At 43.9% G+C, this 14,893-nt stretch overlaps 1 protein-coding gene across 2 annotated transcripts in view; it reads left to right on the top strand.

Annotated features, from left to right (window-relative positions):
• Window positions 1–14,893, top strand: part of LOC147118612 (centromere protein I-like) — a 59,436-nt gene that overhangs the window by 20,734 nt on the left and 23,809 nt on the right. Inside the window, exons 2-6 of one of the 2 annotated variants that reach the window (XM_085983722.1) lie at window positions 217–342; window positions 2,150–2,268; window positions 8,606–8,713; window positions 9,707–9,755; window positions 13,694–13,740. In XM_085983722.1, the coding sequence (XP_085839848.1) occupies window positions 217–342; window positions 2,150–2,268; window positions 8,606–8,713; window positions 9,707–9,755; window positions 13,694–13,740 (449 nt within the window). The remainder of the gene's footprint in view (window positions 1–216; window positions 343–2,149; window positions 2,269–8,605; window positions 8,714–9,706; window positions 9,756–13,693; window positions 13,741–14,893) is intronic. The other variant, XM_085983723.1, reaches the window with a different exon arrangement.

Here is a 14,893-nt window from a genome sequence, read left to right as displayed (position 1 = left end):
TGAGTTAGCTGATACCAGATGTTTCAGCAGGTAGGTTGCTGCAATTGACCATGATGCTTCTGAGTTAAGGAGAGGGACGTTTAGCAAGGATTCCTGTTCATGGTTGGTATTCAGTGACTTCCCCATCCCAAGCTGAATAGTGTGACTGTAGAAGCTGAGTGAGACAGGATCTAGGTGTAAGTGTATTCATTAATTACTCTCTCTCTTTCTGTTCAGTGAAGGAACGAACTCCATCAAAAGGAAATCTTCATATGGAGGCAATTGAAGGCATTGCATTTGAGAAGGGCTTGCTGCCAGATGCAATTGAAGCACTTCTGGACGTGGCTATGAGTGGCAGACTAGGTAAAGGATCTTTTGATGTATAGTTGTTGCGCTTTTAATATTTAAAACAGAAGGGAATTGCTCCTAATCTCTATATATATATATATATATATATATATATATATATATATATATATATATAAGGAATCGATCTGTCTGTCCTTCTGTCTGTCCTTCTGTCTGTCCTTCTGTCTGTCCTTCTGTCTGTCCTTCTGTCTGTCCTTCTGTCTGTCCTTCTGTCTGTCTGCCCTTCTGTCTGTCGTTGGGTGTGCGTCTGTCCGGCTATGCGCTCGAAAGTTACAGAGCGTACCTGCGCGTGCGTTAGGTCGAAAGAAAGCTCACCGCTCCAAAACGATGGTAAGCGTATTTACGTTTCGGCCGGACAAAAATTGCGCCCGCGGTATCCGAAAAACCTTCAACATTCCGCTCATTAGCATCTCATTATCCGCTCATGAGCGACAGAGTGACCTCGAGGTCGACCAATCGTACGCCGGGTTGCTGGTGCGTGCGGCCGGGCCCTCCTACGGTCGAGTGATGGGACGATTGACCAATCCTACGCTTTGGCATGTGTGGGCGGGCCTTATCGTTCTGAACCGAGGTGAGTAGCCGCCATCTTGCTTCCATTCTATTTCCTGCTTTCTGCGTCTTTCTTTTCAAATGTACATTTCCAGCAAAACAAAATTGCTTTTATTAAATTGTTTTTAAAAAAAACTTCATTCATTTGTAAATATTTTCTCTAACCTGAAGATTCTTTTTCCTACCTTTCCTCGTTTTTGTTAGGCCTCAAAGCATGGGCCTTTCTTGCCCAGCCAGGCCCGAGCTAGGTAATTGTCCCACGGCTTCTGCAAAGCTCCTCACGCACCACCCCCACCCACCCCCGGTGTCACGTTACCCGGGGCAACGGCGTCAGCCACGAGGGTCAGGGTGCGCGCGCAGCAGGAGCAGCTGAGACGCGGCGTCTCTCTGTTCCCCGCTCGGCTCGGGCGGGGGGGGGCGGGGCTCTCGGGAGTGCGGATCTCGGGCGGGGCTTGGAGAGCGGGAAGGGTTACCCCGGCAACCGGGCCGGCCGTCCGTCTCTCTCAGCCGCAATCGGCGGACTTGAAGCCAGCTCGGGGGGGCCGGTGCTCGGGAGATCGGGCCTCCGGAGTTCGGTGCTTGGTTGGGGGGGGGGCGAGCCTCGGGAGATCGGGGGTGGTGGGTGGGGGGGCGAGCCTCAAGAGATCGGGGGGGCGGGGCTCCGGAGATCCGGGGGGGTGGAGATCGGGGGGGGCGGGGCTCCGGAGATCCGGGGGGGGGTGGAGATCGGGGGGGGCGGGGCTCGGGAGATCGGGGGGGCAGGGATCGGGGGGGCGGAGATCAAGGGGCTCAGGGACTCTCCCCCTTCCCCTCCCCCTTCCCCCCCCCTCCCCCCTTCCCCCCCCCTCCCCCTTTCCCCCCCTTCACTCCCCTTCCCCCCCCCCCCTCCCCTTCCCCCCCCCCCCTCCCCTTCCCCCCCCCAGTCGCGCTCTCTCTTCCCCCACAGTCGCTCTCTCTCTTCCAACAACAACATGCCCTCGAAAAAGCCTCGGCACCGCCGGGCACTTCAGCTAGTATAGAATAATATAATGGTCTTACTCGAAGTTTTTTTTTACAAAATATTAATTTAACAATGTCATGGAAACCTTCAAGTAGGGCCATTCTGTTGACATCAATGATGAGCTGTACCTTTGCAAACTGCAGTTGGCCTTTTGTTTTGTAAAGTGCAAAATATTTTTATTTTTCACAAATTTCCCCTTTTCGTGCAAATAAAATATTGCAGTGCTAATGATTTGAATGGTCTTTTTCACAGTTGACAGATTTAATACGCGTCTCTTAAAATGCCTTATTCCTGCCTCCGTGGTCCCTGAAAGTGCAGTGACAAAAGCCATTTCTTGGATGTGTACAAGGAAACCTACCATCAACGTTCAGGTGAGAGAGAATAGTGTTCACATTGCTGAATGAGGGAGGGAGCGCTTGCTTCAGGACTCTGGTCTATAGACATTAGCCGTGCCAGAACTATGGTGGGGGATAGCTACGTAATTGTGTGAACGTCGTGCATTTCTTTGAGGACTTTCATCAAGTTCACCTTTATACTCCATCTGTAGTTTCAAACCAATGATCGCGCATGTATTTCCAGCAAGGATCATTAGATAGCAATCAAAAGCAAGAATCCAAACCATGCTTTTAATTTTTCTCTTTCTCTGATACAATGTTGGGGTTAATAGTCGACCAACTGACTCAGCAAAGATCAGGAATTGAACCTGTCATAGGGGGAAACTTCATATCACGAGAAGTTATAATTGGAATAAGCCCGATTATAATGCTGGTGGATTATTTTGATTTGCGCATCAGCATCTGAGTAACTTAAAGTTTTCATTTAGATGAGGGGACCGAGTGTAATGTTTCCCAGTACTGTGAGCAGTTTTGGGCACCACACCTTAGGAAGGATATATTGGCCTTGGAAGGTAGTACATTGTAGGTTTACCAGAATGATACCTGGACTCCAAGGGTTAAATTACAAGGAGGGATTACACAAATTTTCAGGTTGTATTCCCTAGAATTTAGACGGTTAAGAGGTGATTTGATCGAAGTTTTCAAGATCTTAAGGTGAACAGATATGGTAGATAGAGAGAAACTATTTCTGCTGGTTAGGGAATCTAGGACTAGGGGGGATAGTCTAAAAATTAGAGCCAGACCTTTCAGGAGTGAATTTAGGAAACACTTCTACACACAAAGGGTGGTAGAAGTTTGGAACTCTCTTCTGCAAATGGCAATCGATGCTAGATCAATTAATTTTAAATCTGAGATTGATAGATTTTTGTTAACCAAAGGTATTAAGGGATATGGACCAAAGGCAGGTATATGGAGTTAGGTCACAGATCAGCCATGATCTCACTCAATGATGGAACATTTTCAAGGGGCTAAATGGCCTACTCTTGTTCCTATGTTCCAAGTTTGCTGACGATACAAAGTTAGGTGGGAAAGTAAGCTGTGAGGAGGACGCAAAGAGGCTGCAAAGGGATATAGACCAGTTAAGTGAGTGGAGAAGAACATGACCGATGGAATATTTGGAGAAGTGTGAAGTCATCCACTTTGGTAGGAAAAATAGAAAAGCAGAATTTTTTTTTACATGAGAGACTGGGAAATGTTGGTATTCAGAGGGACCTGGGTCTGTTTGTACACATGTGGAAAACTGCCCAGGTATGTCCTGTCCACAAAAAGCAGGACAAATCCTATACAGCCAGTTACCGCCCCATCAGTCAGTCTATTCTCAATCATCAGCAAAGTGATGGAAGGTGTCATCAACTGCTTTCAAGCATCACTTACTCAACAATAACCTGCTCACCGATGCTCAGTTTGCATTCTGCCAGGACCACTCTGCTCCTGACCTCATTATAGCCTTGGTCCAAACATGGACAAAAGAGCTGAATTCTAGACATGAGATTTTTGGATACTAAGGGTATCAAGGGATATGGGGATAGTACAGAAAGGTGGTGTTGATGTAGAAGATCAGCCATGATCTTATTGAATGGTGGAGCAGGCTCGGAGGGCTGAATGGTCTACTCCTGCTCCTATTTCTTATGTTATCTTCAAAGTTCATAATCAAACGCTCCCATATCCTTGGTACATGGGTCAATTTTGTTACTCTATTAAAACCAAATTTAAGTTGAACCGTGACAGTACTTTCAGTTTATGGTGAAATCAAGAGTAGAGCAAACGTAACAAAACATTGGTCTTGGAGAAGGTCTAGCATATAGGTCAGCTACTCGCTTCACTGAGTTCTTTATCGGCTACATTGCTGTGGGGAGATTGCCAATTGATTTTATATTTTTAACGGATGGAATCGTAGAGTGCGATTGGTGGTCGGAATTTGACTTTGGTGCCAGAATCACAGACGTCTTGTGGAAGGCAACAGGAGCACAAGATGTGTATTCACTGAAAAAAATTTCTGACTGCTTGTTGCTGCTGCTCCTGGCCCTGCTCTATTATCTCTGCCACCAACTCAGCAAAGGCAAAGCTGAGGCGTTTCAACAATCCTGTGCCACTCTGTCTCCAGTTCCCAAGAAATAGCAGTTGTAGAGTACCAGAATACTGGTCTACCAACAACTATTTGAACACCGCCCTGCTTCAATAGTCCTGCTCAGTTGGGGAGAGTTTCTGAACATATATTTAAAATTAGTCAATTTCTCTCGGCATTGCATATGGGAAGGCAATACATGTACTGCCTCAATATCTGATTGTGGAAAGCATCTCCAGCAATGGCTTCCCTTGCTGCCCCAGACCGTTCTCTCCGGAACTCCAAGGATCTATCCTTGGCACCTCCTAGAATCATAGAATGTTACAGTGCAGAAGGAGGCCATTTGGCCCATCATGCCTGTACCAGTTCTTTGAAAAAAGCTATCCAATTAGACCCACTCCCTGCTCTTTCCCCACAGCCCAGCAGATTTTTCCTTTTCAAGTATGTATCCAATTCCCTTTTGAAAGTTATTGAATCTGCTTCACCACCCTTTCAGGCAGTGTATTCCAGATCACAACAACTCACTATATAATAAAAAATGTTTTCTCATGTCGCCTCTGGTTCTTTTGCCAATCACCTTAAAACTGTGTCCTTTGGTTACTGACCCTCCTGCCATTGGAGACAGTTTCTCCTTATTTATATCAAAACCATTCATGATTTTGAACGCCTCTATCGAATTTCTACTTAACCTTCCCTGCTCTAAGGAGAACAACCTCAGTTTCTCTATTCTCTCCACGTAACTGAACTCTTTCATCTCCAGTGCCATTCTAGTAAATCCCCTCTGCACCCTCTCTAAGGCTTTGACATCCTTTCTAACCACAGTACTCCAGCTGAGGCCTAACCAGTGTTGTATTATAAAGGTTTAGCATAACTTCTATGCCTCTACTTATAAAGTCAATGATCCTGTATGCCTTTTTAACAGCCTTCTCAACTTGTCCTGCCACCTTCAAAGACTTGTGTCCATACACCCCCAGGTGTCTCTGATCCTGCACCCCTTTTAAAATAGTATAATTTAGTTTATATTGCCTCTCCTCATTCTTCCTAACAAAATGAATCACTTCACAATTCTTTGCATTAAAATTCATCTGCCATGCGTCTCCCCAGAAGTCTCTTACTATTCTCAACAGTTAAGTTATACATGTAAATTTATTATATATTTACTTGTATAGTAGATTCACTTCAAGTGCTTGGAAAGAATCCTGCTCTTTTAAAATTCAGTGGTGGATTAGCACCATGAAGCAAGGTTGTTGGAAGGAAATTGAGCGATGGAGGGGTGCAGCTAAATGGATGGGGAGGGGTCATGATGAGATAAGTTGTCGGGGTTAGGGTCACGGTAGGCCAGACATTGGTCACAATGGGAGGGGTCAACGTCTGAGGTGGTAGGCTGAGGTCCAGAACTATATGGCATGAATGGGTGGGTGGAGATTCAGGAAGGCTCCAGCCTGAAATTGAGTAGTTTGAAAAGGTAGAAGTAGGCCTATGAATGAGCAAAAGGGTACTCGCATCCTGTTTATCAGGTGTTAGTTGTGACTCAGTGGTAGCACAGTTGCCTCTGAGTCAGAAGGTTGTGTGCTCAAGTCCCATTTGAGAGACTTGAGCGCATAATCTAGGCTGACACTCCAGTGCAGTACTGAGGGAGGGCTGCACTGTCTGAGATGCTGTCTTTCGGATGAGACATTAAACTGAGGCCCCGCCTACCCTCTCGGGTGGACGTAAAAGATCGCACGGCACTATTCTAAGAAGAGCAAGGGAGTTCTCATCGGTGTCCTGGCCAATATTTATCCCTCAGCCAACAGTGCTAAACCAGATTATCTGGTCATTATCGCATTGCTGGTTGCGGGACCTTGCTGTGTGCAAATTGACAGCTGCATTTCCTGCACTAAACATTGACTGCACTTCAAAAGTACTGAGGTTGTCCTGAGGTCATGAAAGACACTACATAAATGCAAGACTTTTCTTTCTCTCTCCTTTTTTTCTCTCTCTGCTCTTCCTTTTCGCCCGCTCCCGCTTGCCTTGTTTTTTTTCCCCTCACTCTTAAACTTGAAAACTGGGGTTTAAATACCTAAAACCCATGAAAAATCAGGAAAAATGCCTATTGGACTTGAGAGTTGATCGACTTGTACCACAGCACCGCCTAGAGGCTGCAACTGTACTGTGACAGGAAGCTTTGTACTGTACATAAAGGATTCCAATTTTAAAATGGCTACAGATGGATTTGCATTTTAAGTATTTACACAAGCAATTGTCATGAAGTATATTGACTTAAAAGGACTATAGGATGTAGCATTCTTGACCAAAAGATTGATGTTGCTCATGGTGAACTAGGAGGTGTTCTGTCAAATTGTATTACCATGAACACGCACTTGGGGGCAGCCCTGGGAATCTTAGGAAAGGGTTCTGGAATTTGGCACTGCTGGGATGGGTTTTGGGTTCTCGCCATATATTGAAGGAAGGTCTGGGAGCACTGGGAAGTGGAGAGTAGTCCTGGAAATACTGGAGAAGAGTTTCTGGGAGCATTGGATAGATTATTGGGAGAAGGGCCCTTGGATTTGGCAATGTTGAGGCTCTTTTCAGAGTCTTGGAGCATTGGTGATTCTGTAATCAGGGTATGGGGCCTAGGAGTTTGTGAGCACTAAAGGCGCTAGGCCTGGGGTTTAGGAATGTCGGGGGGAGTTGCCTTGGAAATGGTCATGGTCAATGAGAGGGAATAATCTCTACCGGGAGGAAAAACCAGCAATGCTTATGTACCCGCAAATGGTCAACTGCCAAGCCGCATTGGTTCTGGGAGTAGGCTGTGTGGGAGTCAGAAGTTAAGACACTCTCCAACAAATACAGTTGCTATTAATAATCAGAGTTGAGACAGAATAGTTTGTAATTTAATGGAAATAGGTTTACTTTAGATGTAGACCTGCTGCTGTTTGGTCAATAAAACAGTTTTGTCCTCAGGTGAATAGAAAATACGGAATACAAAGCAGGTCCATCAGCATCTGAAAAATAAATGACTGGGTTAATATTTCTGGTACGATAGCAAAATACTGCAGATGTTGGAAATCCGAAATAACAACAGAAAATGCTGGAAAAACTCAGCAGGTCAGGCAACATCCGTGGAGAGAAATTTGAGTTGACGTTTCGGGTTGGACCCTTCTTCAAAACTGGAAAGAAAAGAAACTAGATCGGAGGCAGGGCTGCGATCGGACAAAAGAATAAAAGAAACAAAAGAAGTAAAAGAGATTAGAAGCTAGACGAGATGGTAATAGGCTGGGATTAGGTGTAAAGTGTACTGGCAGGGCAAAAGATAGCTGCCAGGTGTGAGAGAGAAACAAAAGGAAAGGGGGGGGGGGGGGAGAAAGGAGTGGAACAATTACAAGCCTTCCGGACTCAATATCGAGTTCAACAATTTCAGATCATAAGCTCGGCCCCCATTTCATTTTCTCTTGTAATTGTTCCACTCCTTTCCCCCCCCCCCCCCCCCCTTTCCTTTTGTTTCTCTCTCACACCTGGCAGCTATCTTTTGCCCTGCCAGTACACTTTACACCTAATCCCAGCCTATTACCATCTCGTCTAGCTTCTAATCTCTTTTACTTCTTTTGTTTCTTTTATTCTTTTGTCCGATCGCAGCCCTGCCTCCGATCTAGTTTCTTTTCTTTCCAGTTTTGAAGAAGGGTCCAACCCGAAACGTCAACTCAAATTTCCCTCCACGGATGTTGCCTGACCTGCTGAGTTTTTCCAGCATTTTCTGTTATTTAATATTTCTGGTGTTGACCCTTCATGTTCTTAAACCTTAAGGTGCTTTTACGTTAAAGAGCTCTTTACAGCAAGCACGAGATTCATCCATTTTCAGCTTGCCTTGTTTAGATGGCAAAACAGCTTGAAGAATGAACACAGTGATACAGAGGGCTGACGGTATAAGTTTCCTGGCTTGTTGAAACCAATTTTTCCCTTCTGGGCCCATCACAATTATACCTCTGTTTTACTTTAGAGAAGTTTTGAAAAAGGACACCCAGACTTGTATGCATGTGCAGAAGACAAGGTCTCAATTTTCCAAATGGGTTTGCAATGTCTACAGAAGAGAATAGGTAAAAACATGCTAGAGCAGCACCCACGGGTTGGCTTATCTTTGGTGTGCAACAATATTAGCATTTTTGGAGAAGGATGGTAAGAATACAAGCCTGTAGAGAGGGGCAGCGTGCAATTGACATACAAACGAAACACACTATCTGATCGGAAGTTGATTTCTCTTCCTTGCAGGTGCTGTTTATCAGATGGTTGTTAACAGTGTTTGATCTGTTGAACTCAAAGAATGAATTACATTCACTGTATGGCATCATTTTCTTCTACCTTCAGAATGACAAGCTGGTAAGAAATGCTACAAATTGTCCCTGATTAGGTAAAAATATGTGCTGTAGTGCAATGGACATAACTGAGGGATAAGGAAGGAGAGTGATAACTGGCTGAAGTTAAATTCGATCACCAATTGTTGGCCTCTTTAATTCCCCAAATACTGACTCCTGTTCTCAACTGTGTGGAATTTGCATAGTGGAGACTGGGCACTTTTTTCTTTAAAATTACAATAACTAGTTGAAGGTCCTGGACCTATAACGCAGGTCACTCCCAAGGTTGAAAATAACTACTGTGTGGAACATAGGAACAGGAGGAGGCCATTCAGCCCCTTGAGCCTGTTCTGCCTTTCAATTTGATCATGGCTGATCTGTAGCTCAATTTCATTTATCTGCCTTTGCTCCATATCCCTTGATAACCTATGAATCTATCATTCTCAGTCTTGGGAAGATTTCAATTGACCCAGCATTCACAGCCTTGTGGGGGAGAGTGTTCTGATTTCCACCACCCTTTGTGTGGGAAAAGTGCTTCCTAATTTCATTCCTAAATGGCCCAGCTCTATTTTGAAGAGAAAGCCCTCTTGTTCTGGATTTACCCACCAGAGGAAATCGTTTCTCTGTATCTAACCTATTGACTCCCTTTATCATTTTATTATTTTAAACAGCTTGATTAAATCTCCCCTCAACCTTTTAAATGCAAGGGGCATAATTAAGTAACTTGTGCTGTTAATACCCAGTTATAATTATTTATTTTAAAAAAAGCTTATATTCACTATTAAGCATTTTGGAACCATTTCAATTTGTTTGTGATGTGCCACACGACTTGCTACTTGTAAATGAATAAACCACCAATAATGAAAGCTACTCAAGTAGTGTGTAAAGGAAACTAATAGAACTGTAGAGTTTTTCAGCTTTTTATGTAAAACCATTCACATCAAAATGTTTATCTTCAGCCTTTCAATCTTTGATATCTGTAAGAACTGTGATTCAGGCAAGATTTTTTTCTTTTCAGTGTCCCTATATGTGTCACCTATTGTACCTGCTAACTAAAAAGGAAAATGGTAAGTAGCAAGCACAGCAGCATGTCAGAAATTAAAACTATCTTTTTTAATGTTTTGATACCAAATGTGCAAACTGATGCACACAAAAGGGGGTGTAATTTGTCTTTGATGGATTTTGCAGTGACGTGGTTGTGTATTATAATTGTCACGTCTGTCAATATCTTGAGAATCAAATTCCACTTGAGATTTGTTATGAGTGGTTCTCGTGTATCTGTGACCTAAAGATATTACTTGCTAACTATGTTTAAAAATGTGTTTCCGTTAAGTAGATGTGTTCAATACCACAATCCTCCTCCATCTGTCATGATAGGGGAGGGATTGCAACCAATTTATTTTGCATAGATATAAAGTTGTCCTTGCTCACCTGAAGTCATGCAAAGTATTTTTTTCTGGTTCTGTATAAAGAAAGACTTGCATTTATATAGCGGCTTTCACGACCACTGGATGTCTCTAAGTGCTTTACAGCCAATGCAGTACTTTTGGAGTGTAGTCACTGTTGTAATGTGAGAAACACGGCAGCCAATTTGCGCACAGCAAACTCCCACAAACAGCAATGTGATAATGACCAGATAATCTGTTTTTGTTATGTTGATTTGAGGAATAAATATTGGCCAGGACACTGGGGATAACTCACCTGCTCTTCTTCGAAATAGTGTCATGGGATCTTTTACATCCACCTGAGAGAGCAGATGGGGCCTCGATTTAACGTCTCATCCGAAATATGTTGCCTCTGACAGTGCAGCACTCCCTCAGTATTGCACTGGAGTGTCAGCCTAGATTTTGTGCTCCAGTCTTCTGCAGTTACAACTTTATACATGCCAACCTAGAAAACTAGCAAACTGTTGATCAGCAGTTTTAGAAAAAGCTGACGGGACCTCGGTTTAATGCCTCATCCGAAGGACGGCACCTCCGACAGTGCAGCACTCCCTCAGCGCTGCACTGGAGTGTCAGCCTAGGTTTATGTGCTCAAGTCCCTGGAGTGGAACTTGAACCTACAGCCTTCTGACTCAGAGATGAGTGTGCAACCTACTGAACCACAACTGACCTATATTGCTTAATATGATTCATAGTTTGATAGCATGAGATTGATGTGGCCAAATATGGTAGTCATGTGACTAGTTGCTATGCTGCTTGAGAAGGCATGAGCAGATTTTGGAAGACTGCCAGTGGCAAGAAGCCTTGCTGATGGCAGCTGCAGGATGTAAAATAAACTAGACAACCTATCACACCTTGCTTGCTGAATGTTCTATTTTGCAGGCTGCAATTTTGGTGGCACAATGAGTGTGCTGTAATAATAACATGCAGTTATAAAACATCTTGAACATAGAAAAAAGTCCTAAAGCATTTCACAGTGGTGTGATTAAAAAATGGATGCTGAGCCAAAGGAGGATACATTAGATGGGGTGACTAAAAGAGTGGTCAAAGAGGTGAGTTTTAAGGAGGGCCTTAAAGGAAAGTGAGGTAGAGATGCAGCGGGGTTTAAGGAGGGAATTCAGTGAGGCTTAGGCGGGGCTGAAGGCACAGCTGCCAATGGCAGGAGGAAGGGAGAGGAAGATGCCCAAGAGGCCACAGTCAGAGGAATGGAGAGTTTGGGATCGGGGGTGAAGGTTGTAGGGCTGGGGGAGGTTACAGAGATGGGGAGAGATGATGTTAAAGGTGGAAGTACAGTCTTGTGATGGAGAGGATATGGAGTTGGAAGGTCAGCTTGGGGTACAATGGGACAAAAGGTTGTGGACAGTTTGGTTCAGCCTCACAGTGCTGGAGTGCAAGGGTACAGAGTTTGTCATGCAGCATGATCTATCACGAGTGTGTTGTGAAAATTATTTAGAGACCCAGAAGCAGTTGGAGACATGGTAAGAAGGGGAAAAACACCCAAAATATAAGAGCAACTATCCCATTTATTGCTGGCTGACTTAATGACCAGCTTAAGGACGGGATGGTTTTTCCCAAAGCTGTGATGATCCCAATAGTATTTATCTTCAATGCAGCAACATGTATGCTATCCTACGTAAAGTTCCAGTCACCAAATATCTGGCCTTTGTTAACCTAATTTGGCTACCTGTCATTTCAGCATGTTAAATTTAAAATCCTCTGCTTCAAATCTCTCCATCTTCACTCTGCCCTATCTCTGCAACTGTGTTTCTTCTGCACCCATAAGTCCTGAGATTCTGGCCTTTTGTCCATTCCCTCCCTTTGCCCTCCCATTTTTCCAGGCAACTGCAGAGGACTTGTGCTGGACAACAATAATTTATCTTTTACTTTTGGGGGAAAAAAAGTCATTGGGTGCTTTTTAATGGAGGTAGATAGGGGAACCGATATAGTAGGAGAAATTGGGAAGGGTGATCAATAGCTTGGTGAAAAAGATGTGCCTATGCCTGAAGCATTAACTCATCTTCTCTCTACAGATGCTGACTGATCTGCAGCATATTTCCAGCATTTTCGGTCTTTTAAAAAGATGGGGTTTGAGCAGGTTTTTAATGGTAGTATGGTTTAGGAAGGGAGTTGAGTGTTTGGCTGTGGTAAGTGAAGACTGCAACACCAGTGGTGTGGCAAAGGGAGGAGGATGCTTAAAATGTCAGTCACAGGAGCTAAGGGTGCAGGAGAAGGCGGCTGCAAACAGAAATAGGACAGAGTGAAACTGAAGATGAGAACGAGGATTTTAAATTTAATGCATTGGGAAACTGAGCCAATTTAGGTTAGTAAGGATAGAATAATTAGTGAGCAGGTATTAGGCAAGATGGGCTACAGATTGCTGCATTTTGGACAAGTTGGAGTTTGAGGTTGAAAATAGGTTGGCAAGGAGGGCAAAGGCATAATTAAGTCTAGAGGTGACACATTGTTGAGGGCTTCAGTGGTGAAGGAGCAAAGGCAGGAAATATTGCATGGGTGGGTTTAAGAGGTCTGGTTCAGCATTAGTGAATGGTCAGGAAGTGCAGCTTTACGGGGGCGAGGGGTGCGGGGAGCACACTGAAAATAATGGCTTCGGTCTTCCCGATGTTCATTTAAAAAAAGTTGCGACTCATCTATGCCTCGATGTCAGGCTGGAAGTCTGGGGGTCAAGAGAGGTAATAGGTTGGTAGATTTGAGTATCATTGGCATACATATGAAAGCTGACCCCGTGCCTAATGATGATGTCACCAACATGTATTATGTACGTGAAGATGATGGGACAAGCGTAGATCCTTGGGCAGCTTGGGAACCACAGGTGAGAGTTGGGTTGAATGTCTTAGCTGCCCAAAACTCTGAATGATGCAACTACCTTGGGATCAGCTTAAGTAAAAGATTTTCATAGTCTTGAGTTACATTAAAGTCTTGTCTTTGTGGCTTCAATTTCTGATACCTAGAATCATCTCTTGGTTGCTTTCCGCTCTATTCTCTCAGTGGCAATAATGTCCTTTGTAGACAATATTAAGTCTATTCCAACTGAAATCCTAGCTGGAAAAATTGAAAATCCACCTGTGCTCGTGTTTAAAATCTAAAGTTCTTATTACTGCAGTTGTGATAAGTTGTCAGAGTTGCAAAAGACTGCTGGATAGAACAACTCTATCAGTCAGTGAAAGGTGGAAGTAGAAAAAAGATGGCGAGAAGTACGCACTTCTTAAACTGTCTTGGTTGGCTCATTACTTGTATAATGCCTGTTGGGCGATTGCTGAAATGTTGTGTTGCTGGTGTCTTGACGTATGGTTCTCCTGGCTGAAAGTAGAAACTTGGAGTTGAGCAGCCATAAGAGGCTGGAATGGTAAATCATTCCGAAATGATCTCTAATGCAATTTCTACATTTGAGGTGATGGCACAATCCCTGAATTTTCAGTTATATTGTTCTGGGGCATGGATCTGATTTACCACTGATCTGTTGTACAGTTTCAGAAATTATTTGCATATTTGATTTTTGAAAGTTTTTTAATAAATGTGACTTTTTTAACATTGTACTTTCTCAGTTAAACGATTCAGAGTCAAGAAGCTAATAGACCTACAGTCCAAAATGGTAAGTTATTTAATTTTAATTTCGTATCGTATCACCCTATTCTAATGGTTAAAATGCTTAACATTATTCAGCACTTGTTGAGGTACTAGGACCATTGGCACTCAACAGCAGGTTTCATGCAGCTGATGGTAACATCGTTGGAAATTTGCTGATGCCAACTACTGGAAAACCAAAATAACAACAGAAAATGCTGGAAAAACTCAGCAGGCCAGGCAACATCCGTGGAGAGAAATCCGAGTCGATGTTTCGGGTGAACCCTTTTTCAAAACTGGAAAGGAAATGAAATAGATCGAAGGCAGGGCTGCGACAGAACAAAAGAAGTAAAGAGACATTGAGGTATTCAAAACCAGACAAGATGGTAATAGGACAGTGGAGACAAAAGACGGCTCAGATTAGGTGTGAAGTGTACTGGCAGGATGAGAGACAGCTGCCATGTCGGAGTGGAAAAAAAAGGAAAGGGGGTTTGGGGGGGGGGGGGGTGGGGGGAGAGGGAAAACCCAAAACACGGGTGGAAAAAAAATATATAAGTAAAAATGTAATGGGGGCCGAGGTTATGATCTGAAATTGTTGAACTCGATATTGAGTCCGGAAGGCTGCAAAGTGCCTAATTGGAAGATGAGGTGCTGTTCCTCGAGTTTACATTGAGCTTCCGTGGAACAATGCAAGAGGCCAAGGACGGTGAGGTCCGAGTGGGAATGGAGCAGTGAATTAAAATGACAGGCGACCGGAAGCTCGGGGTCACCCTTATGGACTGAACGGAGGTGTTCCGCAAAGCGGTCACCCAATCTGCGTTTGGTCTCCCCAGTGTAGAGGAGACAGCAGCGAATACAGTATACTAGATTGCAAGAAGTACAAGTAAATCGCTGTTTCAGTTTCTTTAGTTTTACTGGGTCTGCTACCAAGTATGTGAAACCAACATAACTGGAGCTGGGGGCCCTACCATTCTACAAAGCTCAATATAAATTCAGCTTTTCAAAAGACCTGATTCAATTCTCAGGCCTGTTAGGATTTGCATATGCAACAAGCTTGACCAGTTGTTGGGTAGGCTGCTAGGTTGTGTATTGCAGAAACTTGGTAAATAGATCAACCCTACTACAAGGCCACCTCCATTTAAACTAGTTGCACGGTATACCATTGCAATGGAAGAGACCCA

This window comes from Somniosus microcephalus, chromosome 4, assembly GCF_052327205.1.
Source record: "Somniosus microcephalus isolate GS21.2 chromosome 4, FLI_Smic_1.0, whole genome shotgun sequence".
Lineage (NCBI taxonomy): Eukaryota > Metazoa > Chordata > Chondrichthyes > Squaliformes > Somniosidae > Somniosus > Somniosus microcephalus.
Note: the sequence above shows the minus strand (reverse complement) of the source record. Positions and strands in the feature narration are given on the sequence as shown.